Source organism: Nelumbo nucifera, chromosome 5, assembly GCF_055504915.1.
Source record: "Nelumbo nucifera cultivar China Antique chromosome 5, China Antique-T2T, whole genome shotgun sequence".
NCBI classification, from domain to species: Eukaryota; Viridiplantae; Streptophyta; class Magnoliopsida; order Proteales; family Nelumbonaceae; genus Nelumbo; species Nelumbo nucifera.
Window position 1 is genome coordinate 50,050,476 of NC_142653.1, and position 27,810 is coordinate 50,078,285.

The 27,810-nt window shown below is 39.6% G+C and overlaps 1 protein-coding gene across 11 annotated transcripts; it reads right to left on the bottom strand.

Annotated features, from left to right (window-relative positions):
• Window positions 1–82: 82 nt before the first annotated feature.
• Window positions 83–27,568, bottom strand: LOC104590370 (syntaxin-81-like). 11 transcript variants are annotated; one of them, XM_010249011.3, is made up of 9 exons: window positions 27,123–27,568; window positions 26,574–26,711; window positions 20,377–20,456; window positions 15,366–15,449; window positions 14,543–14,647; window positions 14,205–14,354; window positions 11,624–11,866; window positions 11,405–11,536; window positions 83–359 (listed from the first exon to the last, which is right to left on the bottom strand). In XM_010249011.3, exons 3-9 carry the CDS (start codon window positions 20,452–20,454, stop codon window positions 216–218), a joined length of 936 nt encoding a protein of 311 aa, XP_010247313.1. In that variant the 5' UTR covers window positions 20,455–20,456; window positions 26,574–26,711; window positions 27,123–27,568; the 3' UTR covers window positions 83–215. The 11 variants fall into 11 exon arrangements, with proteins under 11 accessions (XP_010247313.1, XP_019052057.1, XP_088745103.1 ...); XM_019196512.2 differs by lacking the exons at window positions 26,574–26,711; window positions 27,123–27,568 and adding exons at window positions 14,748–15,037; window positions 15,248–15,294 and having other exon boundaries at window positions 20,377–20,426; XM_088888977.1 differs by lacking the exon at window positions 26,574–26,711 and having other exon boundaries at window positions 20,377–20,457; window positions 27,126–27,568.
• Window positions 27,569–27,810: the final 242 nt, after the last annotated feature.

A 27,810-nucleotide genomic window follows, 5' to 3' on the forward strand; every position in this document is an offset into this window, starting at 1 on the left:
AAATTGTGATGACAAAAGCACGGGTACTTTTGAGCTGCCACAGGTAGGTACCAGAGCATTTGAACTCCTTAACGTCAATGTGTAGAGATCAGAAAATCCACTTACCTTTGTCATGGATACGTTGACAACTATATTCCAATAAAAAAATACAGGGAAGGTAAAAAGGTAAAGAAAACGATGTGAATAACCAAAATATTATGGAAATGCAGAAAGATTTAATTGTACCAGTCCAGAAACAGGATTGAGAAAGTAAGAACAAATAAGAAAAGCAAAAGAAAAGTTCTGCTACTGCTGTTGCGCTGCATGGCTTGAGAGAGCTCTTTGTTACCCATTTCCACGTTATTTGTAGCTTCAACTGCCTGAGAAAAAGTTTCATTTAATTTGGTGTCTCACAAACATTAGCAGATCCAATAACATCAAGAATCAAAATAAGAAAAAAAAAAAAGATGAATGCCGTCAACATCTTAAAAATTAGTATTCTTCCTAGGGATGCAACTCATACTGGGGTATATTAGGTTGAAATTTAACCAAAACAGACTGATGTCGGCTCAATCATAACCTTAAGCCAGAAAGGAATTAGCCAACCTAGGATTCCACCCAAGTAAGGTATGCAATGTGGAAGCTAAGGCCTTTGACTACACTAGAAATCTGTAAGGGAAAGCAGGCTCATCTGCATTAGATGTTCAATTAATCACCACTTTGCAGCCTCTTCCACAACCAGGCCACTCCGACCGGAAGATATAGCCAGCTTTAGACCTTGTAAAAGATCAATGAATTATAACCTTAGGGAGTTTCCTTCCCCAACAGGACCTAGGAAGACCACCTTGTCTCTAAAAGCCACACTCACACCAGGTCTGGGTTACCTGAAGCACATTTATCAAATGTGAATTTGCTGGTAGTAAGGAATATTAATTGGTCATAGGCCTCTTATAGGGGACAATCAGGCCAGGGACCCGGAAGGGGGCGGGGGGAGCTATCACTCTCTAGAATTCAGAAGTTTTTGAGAGAGCAGAAGAATTAAAGCAATCATGAACTCAATCAAGGTGAGAGGAATTGAAGATGGATTTGAGTGTGTAATTGGAAACATATAGTAGAAATCACTATCTGCTGATTTGGTCAAGCTTCTTGTGAAAGAAAGAGGAGAAAGTTGTAGATTTCAGCAATAGAAAGAGAAAAGGGAAGAAAGGAGAAGGTCAACTAGGATTGTGTGTCATAACCCTAGCCGCCAGCCCCTCATTCTATTTATATTTAACTAAATAGTTACAACCCTTTAAAAAATAAAAACTAATGGGCCCAACGCCCAACAACTTCTTAATTTAAAAGAAAATAAACTAAACACAGATCGGCCCACTCAACAACACAAATCGGTGGCCCCACTCAACACTCCCCCTCAAGTTGGGAGTAGATGTCACACATTCCCAACTTGCATAGATCATGCTCCAGCTTATTCTTTGCAACGCCTTTTGTGAGAACATCAGCAAGCTCCAGATCAGAAGAAATGTATGGAAGACAAACTTCTCCAGAAGTTACCCTTTCTCTGATAAAATGTCTATCTACTTCAATGTGCTTAGTTCGGTCATGCTGAACTGGATTATAGGCAATATTAATTGCTGCCTGGTTATCACAGTATAGCATCATAGGTTCTTCTGCCTGTACACCGATTTCTTCTAACAGAGAACGGATCCAAAGAAGTTCTGAAACTCCATGTGCCATGGCCCTATATTCGGCTTCTGCACTTGATCTTGCCACAACTGTTTGTTTTTTACTCTTCCATGAGACTAGGTTACCCCCAATTAGGGTGCACACTCCTGAAGTTGATCTTCTGTCATCAAGACATCCTGCCCAATCCGCATCTATATAAGCCTCTAGCTTCAGCTGTCCATGATCAGTAAACAATATGCCTCTGCCTAGATGTCCCTTCAAATAAGCAAGGATCATGTCAACTGCCTTCCAGTGCTGATCTCATGGAGCATGCATGTATTGACTCACTACACTTACTGCATAGGAGATGTCCGGTCTTGTCATACACAAGTATAGTAGCCGACCCACAAGTCTTTGGTATCTCCCAAGGTCCTTTACTGGTTCACCTTCTGATGCACTGATTCAATGGTTCTGATCAATGGGGGTGCTAGCTGCCTTTGTTCCAAGCTTCCCCGTCTCTTGGAGAAGGTCCAAGACATACTTCCTTTGAGAGATAAAAATTCCATGTTTCGATCTTGCAACTTCGATGCCTAAGAAGTATCTTAGTTCTCCAAGATCCTTAATCTCAAATTCCTTATGCAGGTTCCTCTTCAGACTATCAATCTCACACAGATCATTCCCAGTGACAACAATATCATCCACATAAACAATTAGGATTAACACCAAAGATCCCCTGCGCTTCACAAACAAGGTGTGATCAGATTGAGTTTGAGTGTAGCCAAAAACAATCAGGGCCTTTCTGAATCTATCAAACCATGCTCGGGAGATTGTTTCAAGCCATATAGTGACTTCTTCAGCTTGCATACCTTTTCCTTTTCAGCACTATCATAAAAACCAGGTGGAATATCCATATACACCTCTTCTTGCAGATCCGCATTTAGGAAAGCATTCTTCACATCCAATTGAAACAAGGGCCAAGAGTATGAGGCAGCAAAAGAAAGGAGTATCCGAATAGAGGTCATCTTTGCAACTGGCGCAAATGTCTCTAGATAATCAATGCCATAGGTCTGTGTGTACCCTTTTGCAACAAGTCTTTCCTTGTACCTCTCTATACTTCCATCTACCTTATACTTTACTGTGTAAACCCATATGCATCCAATTGTCTCCTTGCCTTCTGGTAGGTCCACAATCTCCCATGTCTGATTCTTAATCAAAGCCTCCATCTCTTCCTGCATAGCTGTCTTCCACTCAGGTTTGGAGAGAACCTCACTAACACCCTTGGGTATAGACACTGAATCAAGAGAAGAGAGAAAAGTACGGTAGGAAGGAGAAAGTCCACTGTAGGATAAGTACTGTGAAATACAATGAGCAATGCACTTTCTCTTCCCTTTTCTAAGAGCAATAGGGAGATCAAGGTTATCTGTAACAGTGTTAGTAGGACCAATGGGAAATGAAATAGTAGTGGGATCAAGAGGAATACCTGAATCTGTATTAGCCGAATCTGGAGTCTCCAAGGGATCATCGACAGGAAGTGGTGTGAGTTCTGCTGTAGCGGAATCAACTGCCTTATGAAGTCTCTGCCATGAGTAATGCTGTGAGACAGAATGCAAAGGAGGTGGCAAGGTAGGTGACATCGGGTGGTGGTCAACCACAAGAGTAGACGCAGGGACTGGAACTGGGAGAGGGATAGACTACTGACTTACTTCCCCAAAACACTCCCCCTGAGAAGGATTCCTTGAGAAGAACATAGATTCAAAAATGGTAATGTCCATAGTAACAAACCGGTTCCTAGAGACTGGATCATAGCAACGGTATCCTTTCTGATTCTCTGCATATCCAAGGAAGACACATTTCTTTGCCATGGAGGACAGAGGATAAACAAATGGAATCATTAATCTTGACAGATCCCTTCCTAGCAATAGGAACATGGGATCCATCAGCTGTGGAGACCCTATCTCTGCCAGAACAGAGCTGGTAAGAGGAGAAAATAGTGGAGCAATGGGTCATGTGCTCTGAGGCTCCAAAGTCTATAATCCAAGGAGATCTCTCCTTACCTGAAGCAGAAACATATTTTGCAGTGACATGTGAACTACCTGTGTGGGCAAAGGAGGTAGAGTGAGCTCCACCTGTGCTACCTGTACCTTGTTGTATCCCTCTGATTCAAAAGTAACCCAAACCTCTCAAGCTCGGCCCTTACTACAGCAGCTGCAACGGACTCCAAAGCAGCTGTAGTAGGGGGGGCCGGAGTGTTACCAGTAACTGCCATGTGCGCATTTCCTTTCTTATTCTTCAATCTCGGCACAAGATGTGGGTGAAGCTTCCAACAAGTATCTCTTGTATGCTTAGGCTTCTTACAGTAGTCACAGACTAAGTCCCTTTTGTTTTCCTTCATGTTTTCATTGCCATTCTGTTTATATTTCACAGCACTTACCATAGCGGACTGATCAGAAATGAGATTCTTCATCATTACATCCTTCCTGCACTCCTCTCCTGATACAAAGGCATATGCTTGGGAGAGAGTGACACTGTCCCTGGAAAGAAGATGCTGTCGTGCAATGTCATACTCAGGGTTAAGGCCAGCAAGGAATTCGAACACCCTATACTTCTCTAAGTGTCTTTGATAGGTAGTTGCATCCTTGGTGGTTTCCCAAGCAAAAGTCTCTAGATGGTTGATCTCCTGCCGCAGGGTCTTAAGGACTGAAAAATAGGCTGCAACAGATCTATCTCCCTGCCTTGTAGCAATAATCTGATTTCTCAGTTGATAAGCCCTAGCAACATTCTCCTTTTGTGAATAGGTTTCTACAACCCCATCCCATATCTCCTTAGCAGTATTTGCCCATAAAAAATTTTTACTTATATGTGGCAACATGGAATTACACAACCATGTCATTACCATATAATTTTCCTGCACCCACCGGGAGTTGCCAGTTTCAGGTTTCACCTCTTCACTAGTAATATAGCCCAATTTTCCATGAGCCCCAATGGCCATCTTTGCAGATTGGGACCATTCCATGTAGTTTGTACCATCCAACCTAACTGTAGTAATGGTCCCAGCTCCGAAGGGGTCTCCAGCACCTCCTCCCACAGGTCTCATTTCATTCTCGGGCTTATATTCAACTCTGTGTCCCTCCATGCTTCTCAAAAGGGTATAGAAAACAAATAAAAAATGCAGCAAGAACAAACAAAACACCTTCTAAAACCAACGACACTCCTTCGGTGTCCTGGACTTTCTTCCCATGAAAGATTCATTTTCTGTGGGATGGGAGAAGAGAGAGAAAAAGCAACCGCCCTCTCTAGAAGCCTCCAAACCACGTGGGACTTGAATCGACCCTTATAAAAAACTCCAAGGAACCCTAGAAAAATAGGGCACCACTATCTAGGTCAAAATTGAAGAGTCCAACAAAAACAGGACTCTTCCCCTTTCTCCAGTTTTTCCTGATTCTGATGAGAAACCCTAGACCAGCTATAGGGCATACAGATCCATCAAGAAAATCCAAAAATTGGGCTTACTTGAGAGCTTCGATCAGCCTCTTAAATCTCCATGCAGTCGGTCGATTTAGGGCTGCATGAGAGAATCACTTCCAGAACCTTCAACCTGCTCTGATACCAAGTAGAAACCACTATCTGCTGATTCGGTCAAGCTTCTTGTGAAAGAAAGAGGAGAAAGTTGTAGATTTCAGCAATAGAAAGAGAAAAGGGAAGAAAGGAGAAGGTCAACTAGGATTGTGTGTCATAACCCTAGCCGCCAACCCCTCATTCTATTTATATTTAACTTAAATATGAGATATTACAAAGATGCCCTTAGTAGGGCGGCAACTCAAACTAAATAGTTACAACCCTTTTAAAAATAAAAACTAATGGGCCCAAGGACCAACAACTTCTTAATTTAAAAGAAAATAAACTAAACACAGACCGGCCCACTCAACAACACAAATCAGTGGCCCCACTCAACACATATATGGATCCAACAACTAAGGAAAGAAGAGAACTGAACTTTGGGAGGAACTCCATGCGGTAAGGTTTATAGAAAGGTCCATGGTTGATTTAAAATAAGAACATAAACCCAACCAATGACTAGAAAAAGAAGATTCAATTTCTTCATAGAGAGCTCCCATTGCTATAATCAATTTCCAGTTGGACTAATTTTCAAAGTAACGTTGTATGCTCAAAACTTGATAGGTTTCACTTTTGTGGATTGGGAATTTGGGATAAACATCAAGGAAATCACTTTTTCGACACGCTCTCTCTTGGCTGGTATCAGACCACTGCCCTATTTTGATATTGCAAGAGAGAATTCTGGGTGGACCAACTCCCTTTAGATTTGAGGGCATGTGGCTAACAGACCCATTGGTTTTTTTTTTTTTTTTTGATACTGCGAAATCCTAGTGGGAGGAAGGGAATGATTGTTAGATGGAAGGGATTCAAGTTCTGGAAGAAACTTCTTGAAATCAAATATCAATATTTGGAATAGGAAGCCTTTGGGATCAATAAAGAAAGAAATACTAAATCTTAGCTTAAATAAAGATGCTACTTCTAGAGGAGCAAATGAAATACTTGTCTACCAGACTTCTGGGTGGTGAGTTTTTAGATGAGGAAACAGTATGAAAAGAAGAGAAGAAGAGATCGTTAGGGACTGTTAGTCTCCCATTTACTTTTATATTCAAGGACTAATATGAAGCAAATTACATCAGAGCCCCTCATAGGGCAGTTGTAACTTGTAACTAAAGTGGTCATGTAACCACCATGTGAATTGTGACAACTTAAAACTATAAGAAAAAAATAAAAATAATAAGGCCCAATCCCAATAATAAGAAAAGACAAACATAAACAATAGAGTAACAGTCATAATAGGCCCAGAAAACCCCAAAATAGTGTGTCAATACTCTTTTCTACACTCCCTCCCCCGGGTCAAGTTGAGCATAGATATCAGTTATGCCCAGCTTGCTCAGTGTGACCTGCATCAAAGCTTTAGGAACTCCCTTTGTGAAAATGTCTGCCCGTTATTGATTAGTGTTTTAAAAGGTGTGGGCAGCATATTCCTGGAGGCACACCTCCAAGAGAGGCACCCCACAAAATGCCCTAAGGCATATGCCAGATGCATTGATGCCTCTAAGGCGTATGCCTCATACTCCTTTTCACAGAGTGTGCTAGAGGTGTACACCTCATGCACCTCACATAAAAAAGACAAAAAAAGAGAGAAAAATAAAGGAAAAGAAAAGAAAATATGAGTAAAGAAAGAAAAGGAAAGGGAAGGGAAGGGAATGAAAGTTTGGGCATATTCATTGTTCAACTAGTGTTATGCATCTTCATTCTTCTTAATTTAAAGGAAAAATTCCACTCTAGTATCCTGAATTTTGAGGGTAGTGTCAAGTTAGTACCCGAACTTTCAAACGTGTCATTGAAGTACTCAAACTTAAAGTAAATGTCAAGTTGGTCCCTACCATTAACAGTCCGACAGTTATCTTATCATGTGATGACATGTGCAACTTAAAATTTTTCAAAATGTCAAAACAACCCTTGAAAATAAAACACTGTTCATTGTCTTCTACCTTAAGACTGAACCATAATAACACTGAGCCACAGTTGGATTGACTTGGTGAGAGAACAGAGGTTGTACTTAAACCAGTTATCCGCAATTTCAACTGTCGATTCAGATGCTTGCCTCACAGTAGCTCTCATACACCTTTATCTTCTCTCTGCGTCGGCACTAATGATCTCAGAATTGGGAAATCGATTCTTAGACACCAACAGTTACTGGAAATGGATTTTCGAGCCAGAGCCAGCGAACTCAGGTTGAAGTTCACAGCCTTAGACGCCGACGTTAGTGTGCTGATTCAGAGAAGAGAAATCCCCAGGAAATAACATCTAGAATACAGCCTAGTTCACAGCCTTTATCTTCTCTGAGTCTCTCTGCATCGGCACTAACGATCTCAGAATTGGGAAATCGATTCTTACACACCAACAGTTACTGGAAATGGATTTCCGAGCCAGAGCCAGCGAACTCAGGTTGAAGTTCACAGCCTTAGACGCTGATGTTAGTGTGCTGATTCAGAGAAGAGAAATCCCCAAGAAATAACATCTAGAATACAGCCTAGTTCAATGTACGGTAAGCAGGGCATCAGTCCGGTGGAGGAATCAAGAAACAGGGGCAAGCTGGGGCGTTTTTGTTGATAACCTAGGCCTTGCTAAGTATGTCAGAATCAAGGACGAGCTGGGGCGTCATCGTTCTGATGACAGAATGATGGAGGAGAGCGGTAAGCAGGGCGTCAGTCCAGTGGAGGAATCAAGAAACAGGGGCGAACTGGGGAGTTTTTGTTGATAACCTAGGCCTTGCTGCATATGCGGGAATCAAGGGCGAGCTGGGGTGTCATCATTCTGAAGACAGAGCGATGGAGGAGAAGAAGATAAATGAACCACCATTGATGGACATTGCTGCGGTGATGGTAGCTTTACTGATGATCAACTGTGCAGAGAGGGAGTCAAGGTACCAAATGATGAGAAATATTAGAGGGAGTAAAATGAGAGGATGAGAGATGCAGAAAAATGAGGAAATGAGAGGGGGATGACCAAAACTGAGAAAACCACCACTGCTAGGAGTTGCAGCGGCGATAAATCGAAATGGAAGAGATGAAGAATGTCGAGGGAAGAGAAAAACGAATGGGAGAAAGAGAGTAAGAGAGGGGGATTGGGAAGAAGCTTGCCGCTCCCGGAAGACCAGATAGGAGATCGTTGCTGCTATTCAGAGTTTCAAGAGCTTGAGGAAAATGAACAGTAACCTTTGAAAATTCAGATTTGCAAGGATTCAACAACCACTCATTTTTGCCCTAAAATTATGCACCCTGGGTCAGAAAGGGAATCAAAGGCAACCACTCATTTTTGCCCTCCCTCCTTCCCATTCTGAATAGAGGTGGGCCAAACAGTGAAAATTAGATGATAGGTGAAGGGCATTTTTGTCCTTTTATATGATACTAAACGTTGGTTAACAGTTTTGGATCAACTTGACACTTTTTGAAAGCTTGGGTACTGCAGTTACACGTTTGAAGTTTGAGTACTAACTTGACACTACCCCCAAAGTTCAGGGTACTAAAGTGGAATTTTCCCTAATATAAAACATCTTTATTAAAAAGTAAATAAAAAATCCTCCTTCCTCTTCTTTCTCCTCCACTTCCTTCTCATCACCCTCCTCTTAAGGAGGCTTACCCCTCCTTGTACTCTGGAAGCTTACACCTCTTCCATTCTGAACTATGGCTCACGTCTCCAGGTAGTGGAATGCCTCACATCATGACTCTGCTATTTTAAAACATTGCTGTAGATTTTATTTCACAAAAGGTATACAAACATCACCAGGCACAACCTTCTCCTATATAATGTGTTGATTAACTTCTATACGTTTGGTGAATAGGGTTATGAGCAATATTAATTACAGCCTTCTTATCACGATATAACAACAATGGTAACTGAACAGGAACACCTAATTCCTCCAATAAAGACCTCAACCATAAAACCTCTGATAAAATATGAGCCATAGCATAGTATTCCACCTCCCTCAGCATTAGACCCAGCCACCACATTTTGTTTCTTTCTCTTCTAAGATACCATATTTCAACCCACAAAAGCACAATATCCTGAAATAGATTTCCTGTCATCTAGAGATTCAATCCAGTCAACATTAGTGTAGAATTCCCACCTTCAGATGGTCATGCACTCATGCCTCTTATACAAAATACCCTTGCCAGGACTAGCCTTCAGACAAGCAAAGACCCTCTCCACTACTGCCATATGTGATGTACGAGGAGTATGCATGTACTGGCTTACAACACTAATTGCATACAAGATATCTGAATGAGTCATACAAAGATAGGAAGTCTCCCTACAAGTCTTCAATACATGGCATGGTCCTCAAGGAGCTCCCCTTCGTAGCACAAGTCTTATGTCAAGGCTCAATATGTGTACCTACTAGCTTTACTCCCAACTTCCCCGTGCCCTTAAGTCTAGCACATACTTCTTTTAAGAGATATAGATGTCATGTTTAGATCTAGCTACCTCAATTCCAAGAAAGTACCACAGTTCCCCCAAATCCTTGATTTCAAATTTTGAGGCTATGAACTACTTAAGCTATGCAATTCCACCTATATCACTACTTGTCACCAAAATATCACCAATGTATACAATAATCAGCTCTCCGTTCTTCATGAACAGAGTATAATTTGACAGGGATTGCTCAAAACCAATTCTCTGTAATGCCTTTCTGAACCTGTCAAACCATGCATAAGGTGACTGTTTCAGGTGATACAATGCCTTCCTGAATCTACAAACCCTACAGCCTTGCTTCTCAGGATAAAATCCCAGTGGTAACCATCATATACATCTCATTTAGATCACCATTCAAAAAGGCATATTTCACATCAAACTATCATAATAGCCAATCAAAATGAGCAGCTAATGATAGTAGAACACATGTAGATGGCATCTATGCAACTAGTGAAAAAGTTTCTTCATTATCAAGCCCATAAGTCTGTGTAACCCTTTGCTACCAACCAGGCCTTATACCTTTCAATACTTCCATCTAACTTATATTCATTGTGAACACCTATTTGCAACCAACAGAAGCCTTTCCTCTAGGTAATTCAGCACCTCCCACATCTCATTCTTCACTAGAGCATTCATCTCAGTTTGCATAGCTTCTCTTCACTTAGGTAATTTCATAGCCTCAGTTATAGACTTGGGAATAGGAACAAATGAAATGGAGGCCAAAAAAGAGACATTTCCAAGAGATAACTGACCATAAGACATATAAGAGGACACACTATGAGCAGTAGAAGAAGATGATATGTATTTATTTTCCTTTTATAGGGCTATAGGGAGGTCAAGGTCAGAAACAGAAGCAGGAACATCAAATGTAGGGAGCACACTAGTACTTAGAGCATCAGTGTTCTGAGCAGGTGGAGGTACAACAAGAGTGCCTCCAAAACCCTCATTCTCAAAGGAGATTTGGAGTGGCTATGATGAAATAGGGTCAGACACCATCCTCAATCTTGTTCCCTCGTACATCTGTGGCCATTTCTTTGGAATTGTTGAGAATATGCAAATGTTGTAAGGTATTTTTGGTTTTTTCTTCTTTTGTATTTGGGTGCCCAAGTAAGGCAAACTTGTACTTTTCAGCAAAACATAAAAGATTTGTCTTTGGTGTGAAACAATAATTGAGACACACCATTCAAACTCTCTTCTTCTTCTCTTCTTTTCCCTTCTTCTCTTCTTTTCCCTCTCTTTTTCTTTTGGCTTCACATTAGTCGACTTGGTATCGGAGCAACATCTGGATTCAGGGTAGACTTCTACTGGTGTTCGTTACCCTAGAGCCAACCTACTGTCATCAGAACACTGCCAGATGATGTCAGTAGTTAGTGTGAGTGGCGGCAACCATCCTTGAACTGATATGGTTCAAATCTCCCTGAATTTAGGGATTTTTTGGTATAGGTTTTACAGCCATGCAAAACTTCTGTGATTTGTTATGATTTTTCCAAAAGAAAATTCATAGAAAATTCAGATTTGAATTTGAAGCTGTTTCAGCACCTTTAATGGAGTGTTTCTCTTCCAAACCAACTTCATTTGGCTTGTTTTATACAACTAATGGTTTTACATACAAGATATTTTCTTTAAATATTTGGTAGTATATTTTGATTTTCCCTCAGTGAAAATCAGTAAATTTATGGCAGAAAATGTAGACAAATAAGTTAATCCTATGAATAAGCAAACAGCTACTGACTTGTTCATACAGAAGCTCTATCTGTTGAGCCTGTTGAAGAACATGTGTGGCCATCAGATGATTCAATGCGGACATCTCCACCATTTTAGTTTCAGTTTCTTGAACAGTATCTAAAAGATTAGTCAACTCCACCTGCAAAAGTAGAGCAAGCAATTTACATAAAAGGAATGACCAGAATAAAGAAAACTTTAACCCTCAGAAGACAAATATTACAATTACCTGAAGAGCACGCGTTTCATCATCCAAGAATTGCTGCTGAACTCTTAGATGTTCAGATGGGAGCTCATCTGGCTCCTTGACCTCTGAATGATTAGATTTGGAGATAATTGGTGAATTTGAATTGGTAACCTGGTGCATTTTTCGTCTAGGTATTGCTTTATTAACAGCATCCTGGAAGCGTATGGCCCTTAGTTGGTCAAATTGAGACGTGACCGAATGAAGTTTCTCACTTAAAATCAAAACCTGAAGTTTACCAAATTAACTGTCAAGAGAAAATGTAGTATAAATGAAAACTCAGCAAATGAACTAGGAAAAGGTACTCAAACATGCTTTCCTTGAAACTGACATTAAAATTTATCAGTGTAAGTTTCAAGTGCTAGGTGATGTTTCTTTTCTTTTTTTATTTTCCCACAGTAAGACCTCATCCAAGGTACATAAGGTTACAAATCAAACATCCTTATTCTTTTTCATTAAAAAGTGAATGTATTAAAGGAAAGCAAGCCGTGATGTATAGATAATTCACCAACACTACCACCACCACCTTCATCTAAGCCTTATCCCAACTATATGGAGCCGGGTACACAAATCCTGTTTTGCCATTCCATTCTGTTTAGAGCTATATCCATTGTTAATTATTGGCACTCTAATCATTTCTTACTACTTCAACCTATGCCCTTTTTGGTCTGTCCCTAACCCTTCTAGCCCCTTCAACTTGCAATAGATCACTTCTTACAGGTGCTGGAGAGACTATTGGTACATATATGAGTAACACACAATGGAATTACTTAAGTAAGCAATATTGCAAATATAAACCAAATTGACACATTTTTCAAAGGAGCATGTTGAGGGAAGGAATTGAAGGATAAGAGCACTACTGCTTCAATAACCATATGGCAAGCAGCTAAGCACCCCTTAATCCAAAAGTGAACATGAATGGGTACTCTGGGAAAGAACTTTCTCTATTTAACAAATAATATATGGCCACCACCCTGGACCACAAATAATTGACATGAACAATGAAGTAGGACAAGAATCAAAGTGTTATCAAACTCAAATCACATAAGACAGTCAAGCTGGTAAACATGTGACCCAGGGGGTTTTCTGTGTCCTAAATTTCAGACAACTTTCATGGGGTGAACAAATAAATTACTGATTAAACCAGTGACCATTGAGCATCCTGATTTTATGAATGATTAAAATTTTTTTATTTTTGATAATCAATAGAAACTTTCATTAAAGAGAGAAATAAACAAGAGATACAAGAGAAAGGCTCAAAGCAATGAGCAAATTACAACAGCTTCAGAAACAACAGCCCAAAATACAAGCAAAAACAGAGGAAGCAGGAAAAAGAAAGATCTGACAAGGGCTGTGGTTTGTACAACTGATCCAAATTTGACAAATATGCTCATGATATTGAACTGTATATCTGATGTGTTCAGATAATGACAATTTTACAAACTATAAATAAAACAGATCCGTAGAAATAAAAGGGGGGAGGAGGAAGGAAATTGGATAACCAAGGATTTGGCACCTAATAGCTTGAGGGAGTTAGGGAGTTGGCATCCTGAAGAATGTTTAGAGTCTGCACCAAACAACAAAGAAAATATTGCTCATCAATCTATATTTCATTTGCCTCCTTCAAAAGTTTAGGATACATATCTAAAATGAGAACCTACATCTTCGAACTCTTAAAACTGACTAGAATTCCTTAAAGATGTGTACTCCTTAGATACCAACTACCATGCAATTATATCCCCAGTTAATAAACTCAAAAAAAGAAAATAAACTAATAAAGAACCTCAACGGCAACTTAATGATGACTAAGATTATCATCTAAGGATGGCTCAAAGGCATATTTTTATTCTTCCAAATTTCCAGAAGTGGTGAATCTGCAAAACTTGACAGCTAAAGGTGCAAAGTGGATCTAATACAACTGCATCACAAAGAAACTACTTCATGCATCCAACTGCTACAGTGGGACCTATGAATGACATGGAGCCATGACATAATCCTTTTCTCTCTCTTTTATTTCCATGAAAGATTTTTTCCCTCCACTATTATTATTTTATTCTCCACAGGTTTACATGGTATGAAATAAAGAAGAATAAAATAAAAAAGGCACCTATTACCATGGATCAGCTGGAAGGGAAGATTGATGAAACCAATCAAAGAAGGTTGATGTGCCATTGTCTTTTGGCAATCTATTCTTCCTCCTATTACATTTTTAACTAATTTGCATAAAATCACAGAAAAAATGAGCTTATATGGTTATGCATTTTGTAAAGGGCATACAGGTGTCTATATCCCTCTTTTTGTATGCAGGCATCAATTTGAAATGCACCAATTTGAAAAAAGAAAGTTTTCAATAAAAGAATGAAAAAGAAAATTACCAATAACAATGAAGAACATATATCTTTGCACTACATTTCTACTACTTACCAATGCATATCCACTAAGGCATTTGCAAATGAAGGAAAACGAGTTGACCAAATTAATCAAGATAGTAATAGATTCTATAAATTGAACATTCACAAGTTAAAAGATGCCAAAAGAGCACATTCAAGAGAGGCCATAACCATACCACACCATGTTTGTGGGCTACAATATCAACATGAGAATTATCACTCCGCATGCTAAGCCATGCCTTTGACTTCCCACTTGTATCTTCATCATGTATCCTATTTTTGAGAATATCTATCTGTTCTTTGCATGTTTTTATGAAGACACTAACCTACAGAAAATGAGCATTTAGAAACAAATATGTAGTGCTTATAAGAAAAAAAAATATGTAATCTTGTCTTGAAAAATAAGCAGTGATGACTTATTAGTAAAAGATAAATTAAACCAGCCTTTGAATGGAAATTTCAATATGGATATGGTCCGATACAAATGAGAAGAATAGGTACTATATTAACATACTTCATGCTCAATACTATCCCTTTCTTGTTCAGTGGCGCGATGTGGATCCACATAATCCTTCCAGTGCTTCATGATGAACTGTTCCAAAGTTTTGATGCTTTCGAGCTAACATATCAAAAAAAAAAAATTAGTATTACACAGATTCCTACCATGAGTTCCTTTAACTGTTAACATAAATTAATCAGAAGAAGGGTGAAAATCAGACCCCCAAAATACAGCCTGTGTAATGTAGTGGAGACTACAGATTAGATTTTCGTTCACCGTACCATAAAGTCTGGAACTCTATATTCATTTCCTCTCAGCCATAAAGCTGAGCTAGTCTCACTCAACCTTACTCCATAAAGATTTACTCGGTGCTTGGTCAGTGAATGCTTTATCTAATAAAGAAAGAGTTGTGTAATCTACTATTCCAGCAGCGATATTCTGAGCTGGTTAGAAAGGTGGTGGGGAGGGTGGGATCCTGGGTCTTGGTTGACAAGAATTTCCAGAATTCATCTGCATGGAAATTTTTAAAAATCAGTCTCATTAGAGGGTAAAGGGTATCTTTTCCCGCTTTTTTGTAATCAACTTTGTTTAAGTATTTTGATAGTTGGGGGAATACTGTCACTGTGTGCTTGGAGCCCCTACCGATTGTTCGTTGTTGTTAATTTATCCTAAATGGCAATAAAATTACTTTACCTTCTTTAAAAAGAAATAACAATAGACCTTTTTAAATGGCAAGCTGAACCAGGATTTCCAGTATGACGCATCAACTATAAAAGTAAAGTTAATATCAATGAAATGTAAAACAAGTTGAGATAACAGTTTTAAATCATGCACATACCGTTCTAAGTGCAGCTTTGGTGAAAGTTGATCTTTGGCGAGGTTTATGCATAATGAAAGATGCCAATGTAGCTGCCGTTTTTGACTGTCAAAAGTCAAATCCACAATATGGCAACACTGGTTTAGTAATTCCTCTTGGATAAGTAATAAGTAAATAATTAAAATCAAAACAGACAAACCTATTTATCCCAAATATATTTATAGGAAAATTACTGTAAGCATTTTAGGGGAAAAGAAGACAACCAATAAACATTTTTACACTGTTTGTATAATTGTATCACTACTTCACAAATAGTTTAATCTGATAATTATTCTGGAAATTTCCCAAATTGTTCAAAATAGGAAATCAAGTGTCTCCACCATTGGTTAGAAAAGTCATATTTGAAAAGCTAATATAATGTGTAAGAAGGATAACAAATAAATAGTGCACATAGTGCTATTTATTAATTTAATAAAATCCAATTTTTGTTAGTAATATCTCAGAATATTGAATTTACTTAGACCCAAGCGTCCAAACCCACATGTCTGTTTCACAATGGCATACATGCCATGGCAGGCTATATGAGAGAACAAAGACATTTTAATGATTCATGATTGTAAGTTGACTCTGTTTGATATACGACAAAAATCTTTCAAACCACATTACCAAGATTCTGAGAAGGAAAAGATGAAAGCAACAATTAACTTGAATAACAACAAGAATATCTTCTCCTCTTGGTTATCCTAGAGTAGATGGAAGCCCAGTGACTCTTAGGTAGTGATGAGTTGGATGAGAGGGAGGTGAGACTCATTGGGTTTATTGGCACTGTATCAGGGAAGCCAGGCCATTAGCTGCAAGAAAGACTATCTAGTTCCAAGGATTTGGAGATTTGCTAATAGCATAGTGGATTACTTACCTGAAAGCAGTGTTTCCAGGAATTAGTTGTATTTGGGCCTAATAAGGCTCAGCCCATACAGAAAGGCCCAGCCCACTATTCCACTACACACCAGCCAGGACCAAATGATGCCCAAGGCCTTAAACCGCCTATCAAATATGTTAAAATCTTTAGGCCACATCAATCAAGTTACTTACGATACCAAGGGCCCTTCAAATCTGGTTGCAACAGCCTATATAAGGAAGTCCTCAATAATAATTGGGTAGCTCAGATTCCCTCAATTATCTTACTTCTCTCTCTCTGTTTGTTCAGGAGGAAAGGGTTTCATCAAAGAAGCCCCTGTGGTGAGTAGTTCTCACCAAATTGATTTCAGAGCCATCAGTGTTCACCAATGCCAGTGACTAGGTCAGCAGCGCCATGTCACCCAGTTGCCTAGGTGATGAGTATTTTAAAATTAAATATATATATATATATATATATAGAAATATAAATCCTAGGATAGTTCCCTAGGCTTCATAATAACAAGCAGTAATCTTTAACTAGTAATTACCATAATCCTCATGAAATAAGTATAAACCCCATATCAAAAGATAGAAAATCAACATAATTATCAGAAGAAAAATAATAAAGGAAAGTAAACATACAAAGCATAGGGGTTAAGCCCTTGTTTTGGTCCTAGGAAGAAGCAAAAGATGATGAAGTCCTATTGATTGTTCTTGTGTGTCAATTATATAAAATCTTCAAGTTATTTCTTACTTATCAATTCAGGTTTTAAAGTCCTAAAGGGTTCAAGACTATGTCACTGACCTCTGTATCAATTGAACCCGAACAAATAAGGAAAATAATAGAAAAAAAACTAGCATAAGAATAATAATATTAATGCTACAAACCCACAATATGAATAATTTAGTCTAATAATATGTATTGTACTCCTATTAATAAAATAAAATAAAAATATAAAAATACTATGTGGTGCCTTAAATATAAATATGTAGGTGTTTGGGCAAGGCGACCCTCCAAGAATGCCTTATTGCCTAGGCATCATCTTGACAACCATGTCAGAAGCAGTGGATGAACGGGTAACAAAGATTGAAGGAGAGTTACAGAAGGTTACTGGAAAGGTACAAGAGATAAAGAAGGCCATTACAGCAATGTCCAACTAGTATGAGCATCAATGACAAAAGGCCAACCCAAGGCATTAATCGAAGGCAAATGAGAATCCCTTCTATTAAGCAAAATTGGGTTTCCCCCTCTTCTCCAAAGACAACCCCGTCTCATGAATTTTCAAGGCCAAGTGATTCTTCAAATACAATGACATCCTTGACCACCAACGAGTTGCAGTTGCTACTGTCCATATGGAAGGGGAGGCAAATTAGGCGATATTTTGGTACTAATGGTATCATCGAACTCATCCCCAATTGTCGTCATCAGATTGCTTAGAAGCTCTATGTTCTAAATTTGGCCTGTCCAACTATGAGGATTTCAATGAGTAACTCTCGAAGCTACGGTAGCATGGTTCGGTGAAAGAGTATCAAAACAAGTTTGAGAAGTTAGCCTCTTACGTTTTCAACTAGTCAGAGAAGGCACTCATCAGCCGTTTTGGAGGGCTCCAGGAGGGCACTTGGTTAGAAATCAGCGCGTTGCAACCGGCCACGGTTATGGCTGTTGCAAGCCTGGTCCGATTACAAGAAGAACGATTTAATTGATTGAAGAGACTAGCAGTAGCATGAACCCATCCTCAAATCACCACCTTAATCATACCTAAAATGAGTGGGCGCAAAGCCAATCAAGCCAGATCCCAACTTCCATTGAATGCCTAAAGAAGCTAAGTTGGTTAAAGATGCAGGCCCATAGAAAGTGTGGGCTCAGCTACAACTGTGACGAGAAGTTCTCTCCCAATAAATGTAAGAAGCTGTCTTGTACATGGATGACGAAGAAGATGAGCCAACTGATCTCGAACAACAAGCCGATATCAACTCAGAAGACGAGGAAGAGGCTCCAGAGATATAATTGCAAGCTTTTACCGACCTAACTATGTCAAGGATGATGAGGATGGAAGGTAAGCTCAAGAACCTAAAATCCTTCACCCTGGCTGCACCTACAACCTTTGGAATCAAAGCAATGAAGGTAGCATTTGCAAACATTTCAATTTTCCTCTTCATCCAAAGTTCCCTAAACATCTCAAGTAGATCCTTTTTTGTGATATTCCAAGACATCTTATAGAAAGCAATATTGAATCAATCTGGTCCAGGCACCTATCTTCTTTCATTTTCACATTCAACACTTCATCTTCCTCAAAATCTCTTTCTAACCATGCTTTCAGCTCCCCATCTAGTTGCGGAAAATCCAGCTCCCCTAAGTGATAAAATCTACTAGGCATGGCTTTAAAAAGATTCCCATAGAATTTGCAAATTTCTTCAACTATTTCCTGCTGGTCCTCAATAACCCGACTCCTCCTAATCTCAATATTGGATTTTCCCTCCTAATCTACTAGGCGTGACAAAATCCCCTCTACAAGGGTAGATTTGTGTCACCTGCCTCCTCACCAGTATTAAATCAGCTCATCCAACTCTTCCATGATCAGCAACCGGAGGACATTCTGGTATCCTCAGAACCTACAAATGGCTATCTTCCCATTTCTATTGGCTGGGTATGAGAAAGATGTTCCAGGATTGGGTTGCTCAATGTACAATTTGCCAGAAATACAAACGACTCTCAAAAACCTGCCAGATTATTGCAACCCTTACCTATACCAGACAAGGTTTGGAATGAGGAGAGTTTGGACTTCATCACTGGTCTGCCAATCTCTACGAGGGAATCTGTCATCATGGTCATCGTAGACCAACTTACCAAATATAGCTACTTTGTGGCTTTATCCCATCCATTTATTGCAGCCCTGGTAGCAAGACACTTTATACAGAAGGTGACACGGTTGCATGGCACTCCCCAGTCCATCCTCTCAAACCGGGGACCCCACCTTTATGAGTGGCTTTTGGACTGGATGCTTCAAGGCCCAAGGCAGTAAGCTCTTACATTCCACCAGCCTATCACCCACAAACTGATGGTCAGACATAGGTTGTTAACCGTTGCTTGGAGAGATATCAAGATGTTTTGCAAGAGAGAAACTGAGGCAGTGGGCATGTTCACTACCTTGGGCCAATCTATGGTACTACTCTACCTATCATGTTTCCACAAGGATGACTCCATTTCAGGCTTTATATGGGTGGAACCCTCCACCCATCCTACCCTATGAGAAGGGATCCACGGTGGTGGCTAAAGTGAATGAACAGCTGATCAACAACTGATGAAGGCCCATTATGACAAGCATCACTGACACTTGGAGTTCCAGGTTGGCGACTGGGTTTACCCGAAACTCCAGTCCTATCCCCAATTATCCATAGCCAAAAGAATGTGGCAGATGTTTTCCCTGAAGTATTTTGGCCCATTTTGCATCACTGAGTGTATAGGGGCAGTTGCCAATCAACTAAAGCTACCAGACACTTCCTGCACCCTGTCTTTCACATTTCACTTCTGAAGAAGGCCCTCCCACCCATAGCTACTGTCAGTCAGACCCAGCATCAATTTACTGAAGAAGGCCAGCCCAAGGCACTCCTTAACCAGCACTGGGTATGTGCAGGAAACACATTAGTCCAGGAGGTACTAGTAGAATGGACCCACTTGCCATGGGAGGAAGCTACATGGGAACACTCACCCCCTTGTAGGTCGGTTTCCCTCAAAATTATCTCTTTTCTCTCTCTGTTTATTCAGGAGGACATGGCTCCCTCGAAGAAGCCCCTGTGGTGAGCAGTTCTCACCGGGGCCCTTCCCTACCAGATTAAGGTAGCTCTTTCCTCTTTTTTGTGGCTCAGTTTATGTGATGAGTGACAGCCTTCAGGCCATCTAATTTCCTTGTATCTATTCTAACACTCTTTTTTCTACAAAACAAGAGAAAGCATATCTCTAAATATGTATCATCTGCATAATATTGAAAAAAAACAAAAAAAGAAAATGCCATGTACATAGATCTAAAATAAATAAATTCAGTATAACTGACAAATTTGCATCTCTTAAAGTTGCAAGTCATTCCAACCACAGAAACACACCCAAAAAAATATGGTTTTCACAGTAGTAACAAACCTCATTATATCCTAGAGAAAGAGCTATAGAGCGAACAGTGTCCTTAAAATCCTCAGTTCTGTCTCTACTTCTTGCCATGCCTTCATGGTTCAACAATAAGCATCTTTAGCATGAATCCTTGAAACAACAGGTGTAAAAGTCAAAGAAAAGATAGCTAATCACTCAGGGGAAACAACAGAATAGAAAAAATAAAGATTTTTCACAATTGCTAGATATAACTATCATTAGAGTGAAGATGCTAATGGAATTATAAAATTAGCACTAGGGTAGAATTACAAATAATATTTGCTAACTCCCGGTTAATTCATTTTGACTTTGAGTAGAAGAAAGTGAGAGAAAAGATAAAAAAAATCATGAAATCATTCAAAACCACTCTTTTTCATTCATTCTTTCTTGCTTGCTTGCTTTGCCCGCTTGCTTTTGGTTAAGTAATAAAAAAATATGAACTATGAAAATGTGAAAAACGGCTTTAAAGCTTTTGTTATACAATATCTACAGTTCAGCTCCTGAAACAGAAAACCAATTAAAAAACAGAATTCCTCTGGTAAACTCATTTAAGTCTTCCACAGGTGCACAAATGCATCAAAAACTTTTTGCAGACCTTTTTGGTTCATCTCTTTTCAAAGCAGTCTATAGAGGAGCATAAGACTTCCCAAAAGACTGAGACCACATGGCAAAAGAAAAAAAATGGTCCAACAATTCCTGAAAGTTTGGTTGAGCATATTTTGTAACAAGACAGGAACATCTATGTGCATATGCAGAATGGATCACCAACAATTCCTGAAAGTTTGGTTGAGCATATTTTATAACAACACAGGAACATCTATGTGCATATGCAGAATGGATCAGAATGTTGAGCAATCAAGAGACAGTATGTCCAAAAATTTTATGTGGCAGAAATGTGTATACTGAGATGGATGGGTGGAAAAACAAGAAAGGATAGGGTCGGAAAGATCATAAATGAAGTCGTTTGAAGGAAATTAGAAGTATCTCCAATAGGTGACAAAGATGGTTTGGTCACATGCATACAAGACCATTGACAACACCTGTAAGAAGTAATCTGTTGCAAGTAGAAGGGGATAGAGGGGCAAAGGGTAGACCAAAAAGGGCATGGGTTGAAGTGGTAAAAAATGATTTAAGCACTCATAATTTAACAAAGGATATGCCATTAAACAGAACAGAACAGCAAAACAGGATTCATATAGCCAACCCCATATAGTTGGGACAAGGATGATGATATTGTTAATCATAACCTCCCTCTCCCCCTCTAAATACAAAAGAACTAATAAAACAACATGCTTAAAACAAAAAATTGAGCATTAAGTACAAAAGGTTTACTGAGGAAAAAGTCTCATCCTAGGACGTAAAAACCAGATATAATTATAGAGATTTGAACAGAAAGTACAAAAAAGATAAAATAAAAAAAAATAGAAACAGCGGTTTCATGTATGTTGTTCCAGTGTTGAAGGGCATTATAATGCTTTCAGTAAGCATTCCTAAACTTGACTAGATTAGAAGTTGGAGAATCCAGGATATATTTTTGGGAAGATGATTGGAGCAAATTGACAGACTTCGTGATTGGTTGCCTAGGCTTTACAGGTAAGTTAGAAGAAAACAAGTAAATGCCTTGAAATCAGAAATGTTAAAAGTTATTTGGAGTCCAAAATTCAGAACACCAATTGATTCATAATTTCTTACAGAGTTTGCATGGTGAGGACCTGATCGTAGCTGGAGTGACCATTTGGTTCATGTTGCCTGCTGCTGTCATTTGGACCATATGAATGGAGACAAACAGAAGAATATTTGAAAATAAATCATCTCAGACTAATGAAATAATCCGAAATATGACTACAAAGATCTTTTCCTGGGCAGAAGCTTCAAATCTTTCTACAGATTCACTATTTTGCAACTGGCACACTTTTTTTCTTTTGAATACTGTGGAATAGGAGATTCTCCCATTGTCCTCAATAGTGCAATTATACTTTGCCTATTCTCCAAAATAAATTAAGAAAACCATTGCAGGAGAAAGACGTGGATGAATGTTTGTTTCTGCTTGAAAAGCTTGAAAAACAAATAATTTCTCCAAGAAAAATAGATGCTACATGGCGGAAGGAATGTAATAATGGTCAATTGACAGTGAAGTCAAATTCTAATGCGTAACCAGGTGGATAGAACTGAATTAAAAGAAATTTGTGGAAACCCAATACCTCCTATGATGGAAAGACTTGTGTGACTGGTAGCTATTGTTGAGGATTTGCTCTTAGTAGTTACTATTATTTATTTATTTATTTGTTATTAGTTGCTGTTATTGGACCCAAGGCCCATTAGTTCAGTGTTGTTTTTAATTTCTTTATTGATGTGTTAGCAGTAGTCATCCTATTAAGGGTATATTAGATATTGCATCTCTTTTTATTCTTAAGTATAAACTTCTCTTCCCTTTCTCTTATCTTCTCCTTCTTCTTCTCTCAGGAATCCTTCTTCTACCTCTTTTCTCTTAATTCTTAAATCTTTTTTTTATTTCTGTTCTTTTCTACTTGGTATTAGAGCATTCTTTAGAGATTCTTTGAATTGATCCATGCAGTCCTAGATCAGCCAACTGTGTGGAGGAGTAAATGATACAAATATGGAATCAAAGGAAGAAATGGAAGATGAGGTCAAATAGTAGCCTTGCAAAGTGCATCATCAACCGGAAAAGAAGTGACTGTTTGACCAGTCAAATGCTGTTTGATTTTATGAAATTTGGTGGCATTAAAGTGCACTTACGGCACTCCAATATTGTAGAATTTCAGCTCAATCAAGCATGTGAAAGTGTCCCTTCTAGAGAATTTAAGTTGGTTGGATTTTGTGTTCTGCAAGCCATCGTCAGAGTCTTAGTCAACAAGTTGACCAGTATTTATAGTAATTTTCGTCATTACCATTTCTAGTAAAAGATGAATTACTATTTTTAGTAATTTTGGATTTCTTATACTTAGTGAAATTGGGGAGTTATAGTGTGCCCTAGTTAGAAAGGGAAGTGTTCTGTTGAGAGGAAGCCTGAAGAAACTTTTCATACTCATTGATTGTGCGCGATCTGGTTGCTCCTAGCTGGAGGGCAGCTCGGATGTCGGTTGCTTAGCTGGCCGGTTGAACTACAAGAAGAGAAAGGCTTAGAGAATCTGGAGTGGCTTACCCGGTGTGGGCACTCCGATGCTTAAGTTAGTACTCTTGTTTGAGTGAGCTGAATGCTTGAATGCTAGGATGCTAGTAACCAGTAAATTGCACATACCTTGTATTGTTGGGGTTGGTGCCTTTATATAGGTGAACTGCCGTGGGTCTCACAAAACACTTCCGAGATCTTCAGCCCATTCTACTAGGAGTCCGTTTCACACCTTGAGGCGGACTTCGTGCTAGCCGATAAGGCTTATCAAGTCCGTCCGATCCAGGCAGGATGAGGATAAGACCTACATACATGTTGTGCGGCGTGATCCCGTAGAGGTCGGAGACAGCTGGCTTGCTTCTAGAAGTTGGCTACGTGCCACTTCGGCAGGTCAGGCCGTCATGAGCTGTACGGACCATGGTCCTAGCTGAGGTGCCCGAGGTACTCGAGGTGACTTGGCCTACTGAGGTGACCGAAAGTGTCGAGTCATCGTCCAATCAGCAGGTCGCCTCCACGTGTCCGTGTATGAATAGGTCAAGCCAAATCACCCCTCATTAATTGCCCCCCACTCACCGTGCCAGGGGTCCTGACCCGGTGTGGGGAGTTCATGACGAGCTTAGGTGAATTTGGCCCGGTCTTCGTCCTAGTCAAGGTCCGGTCCAGAGGTCAGATCGTGATGACCCAACCGACTCAATCGTAAAGCCAGGTCACATATCGAGGACGCACAGACGTCACTCAGGTTAAAAACTCTGCGGACGTCAAAACGCGTGCTCAACCGGTTTCAACCTTGAAAGTCGTGCGATCAGTTTTCACAAGTCGTCGGATCAAACTAATCTAAGCCATCCAAGATCGACTAATGTGGCTATAAATAGGGGCCTTGGGGTCCCATTCACCTTGTCATATTCTGAATTTTCGCATTCGGGAGGTCGCGCACTAGCTTCCAGGTCGGTGGTTTTTATCTTGTCTCCGAGATTGTCCACTCCCTTAAGTAAGTCTTCTTTTCTTGCCTTTGTCTATTTCAGTCTTTCACTTCGGCATGTCTGGTAGTACAGGTAGCCTTTTTGACATGAGTGGTGAGTCCAATCGATCCGAGGAGGGCACCTCAGCCCAAGAGTTAGAATCTGTCCCAACCGACAAGGTCACATCGGCCCATAGCTCAAAGTCCAATCCAGCCGAGGTGGACACCTCGGTTCAGGAGCAGAAGGCTTCAGATTAAAAGGCGTCATCTTCTTGTCGCACTCGTCCTTCTCGGGGGCCAGATTGCTTCAGTCCTTCTATCCTGATGCCCGAGAAGATTAGTGCATTGGCTGTCCTATATAAGTTCCTCGACCACTATGGTTATAACCTACCCTTGAAAGGGTTTCCCTAGGAACACGATGATGACAAAATTACCATCTTCAAGGAGCAGTTGATTGCCGAGCTCCAATTCCCTCTTCACCCTTCAAGAAATAGTTGGTTAGCCACGAGTGTGGGGTTCCATACCCACACTCAGGCTTTAGTGTGTGCAGTGATTTAAAAGGCGCACCTAGGTGCATAGGCGAGGCACATTTTGGGGTATGCGCCTCGCCCAGGTCCTAGGCGCACCTCTTTCAAAAGGCATGCACCTGGTGCGCCTAGGTGTGCGCCTGATGCGCCTTGCGCCTCAACCCAAGCGTGCGCCTTTTTAAAATTTTGCGCTTTTTGCTTTTTTTTGAGTCTAATGGCTGGGTTGGGGGTTCAAAAGAACTAAGAGACCTGCAATTCTACAGATTTCCTAAGAGACCTGCAATTCTACAGATTTCCTACTCTTATAGGTTTAAGCCCACAACACAGTTTTTTCTTAGGTTAACCTTCAAGCTTGATACCTTTTCAAAAGAACTAAGAAGTTCTTTGAGGTACCCTAAGGAAAAAGGGCTGACATCATCACAGAAAAGAATTACGTCGTCAGCAAACTGCAAGTAATGTCATGTAACTAATATGCCTGAAATTGTTGAGCCAGCTTCTTTGTTTCAGGTTGCAGGGAATAACCATCATAAATGGTGCACCATACGTTACATATTTTAGAACTTACTAATTCTTAATGTCCTATTGGATATTATTAATAAAAACTATACCAGTCATCCCTCCTAAACAAATATTTGGATTCTTAAGAAATAAATAGAAAAATAAGTATATTGTTGAGTCAGATGTGTCGCATTGCTTCATTTAACTCACGATTGGTTTTAAAAATGTTGGCATGGAATTATTTTTTTCAATGATGTTACTGATTCTTGTGAATGCCCCTAGCCCCTTGACTTGGTTCAGTTCTTTTTTTTATACAGGTTCACTTGGCCACACAAAGCCTAAGGTAGACCATATCATCAGAATGAGAAGCAATTAGGCCAGTTGTTCAGTTTCTGATAATAACAAATTCTTCTGGAAGAACAAAGAACATAATAGCATTCTCATCAACAAAAATCTAGCAAATTAGCACCATAAAAAAACAAAAAAAAAAACAAAATTAGGATGACAAAAGTCTAGCCTCACCTTGGTGCTTTGAAAACTATGAATACATGGATCAATTTTTTAGAAGGAAAATGGAAAAAAAAAATCAAATTCCTAGAATGGCAAAATATAGTCTAGATAATGAATGGCAAGAAAGTTGAAAAAGACCTTGATTTCACCTTATCATTCTAATTCCTGAAATCATGAATTCATAACAATATTTTCAAATTGATCTACTGTGTCGGTGTCAAGCTGCTTCTCTCTTCCATGTCTAAACTAACTCCAGCTCCAAGAACCAATACTGGCAAAATGCTTCTAAGACCTGGCCGGTCAATTGTGCCATTCAACATTACTAATATGTCTCCCTCGAAGCCCCTTTGGTAATTCATTAGTTGCACCTTTTAATTTTTACTTTTTCTTTTCAGCTTGGCTACATAAGCCTTTGCCGCAACCAGCCAAACACCTTACCAAGTTGGGACCTTCAAATTTTTGGATTATATATAAATTTGAAAGCAACTTACTGTCAAGGTGAAAAGAATAAGAAACTTGAAGTGGAAGAAGTCCATGTCCTTGGAAAAGAGGTAGAGGGTATAGAGACCTTTGTTTACAAGGTGCGCTCCATGCTAGACAATAAAAACTTCAACAGCTTAGAGTGGGCAGGTAAGACGATTCAAGGAGAGTCAGATTTGATCAAATTCCATTCATAGCACGTCCAGATTTCATGGTCAGAAGATATCTGTTCACATCAAGATTGCACAAGTGGGTTTTGGGGAAATAAATAGTTAGCAGAAACATTGAACCAGAGAGAGAGGGAGAGAGAGAGAGAGAGAGAGTACTGCCTGAATCGACGACTAAGACAGTGGCCAGAAACACCAACCATTGATAACGAAAAAGGGTGGGCGGCAGCGCGCACCGTGAAAAAGGGAAAAGGAAAAGTATGTCACAGAATTTAATTGGAATTCTAAGAATTTAACTACAGAGACACGCCACTTTTTTTAGTTCAAAACCGATTTCTAAGAATTTAATTAGAATTCCAACTTCGAATTTAAACACATACACCATAAACAATATCAGAACACACATCAATAGAATATCACAGATTAAAAAATACAGAAACTGTGGGAAGAGAAAAGTATATCATAGTAACCTTTTTTTTTTTCTGAATGCCTATATAATAGCAACCTTGCTCGTCATTTGGGCATCTTAGATTTGTTGTAATTTCTCAGAAGATACAAGAATCCGCCAGTGGATTAGGCTCGATTTAGGAATTCTGAAGAGGCAAGCAGCATAGCACCATTGTAAACGTCGTTTGCCCTCTTGGGAATTCTCCCCATTGAATGAAAAAAACGAGCTTATCTATCAGATTTCAATGAGCAATAATGATGTCCTTCCTCTACCTTTCTTGCTTATCTCAGTTGTAAACGTGCTTGCAAATTTTCTGCAAAAATAAGAGACAAGGGAGAGTGTCGAAGGCAAAGGTTATTGCAACGGTCGAGGCCGGGGGAGAGAGAAAATTGCATATCGAGGTTAGTGGGGTATTTGTTTAGGGGGATCAAGGAGCCTTCACGGGTTAACGCGCGGAAATAGCATGAAACTAGTCGCAGAAGGAGACTAATGTCATTTCGAATTGGGATGAGATGGATTTAGGCCAACCAAACCAGACTTCACATCTACGCCCCACAGAGCGCAAAGGTAAAAACGCCAACATCTACATCTCAGCGTGCATTCGGAACATCTTCCATACTTATGATAGAAAAATATTCTCAATATACGGTCGGATGTATTATGGGACATTTTTGGGCGTATTCTATGGGGCGCAGATGTGAATTCACACA

Bases quoted from the DNA above. Each gene is read 5' to 3' on its own strand.
- LOC104590370 (XM_010249007.3), bottom strand. From the start codon at position 22,153: ATGGTCCAAATGACAGCAGCAGGCAACATGAACCAAATGGTCACTCCA. The intron at 20,457-22,074 runs GTAAGAAATTAT...TGAACCATGAAG, and splicing joins GTCCTCACCATGCAAACTCT to GCATGGCAAGAAGTAGAGAC. The intron at 14,355-14,542 runs GTATGTTAATAT...CATTTTCTGTAG, and splicing joins GGGATAGTATTGAGCATGAA to GTTAGTGTCTTCATAAAAAC.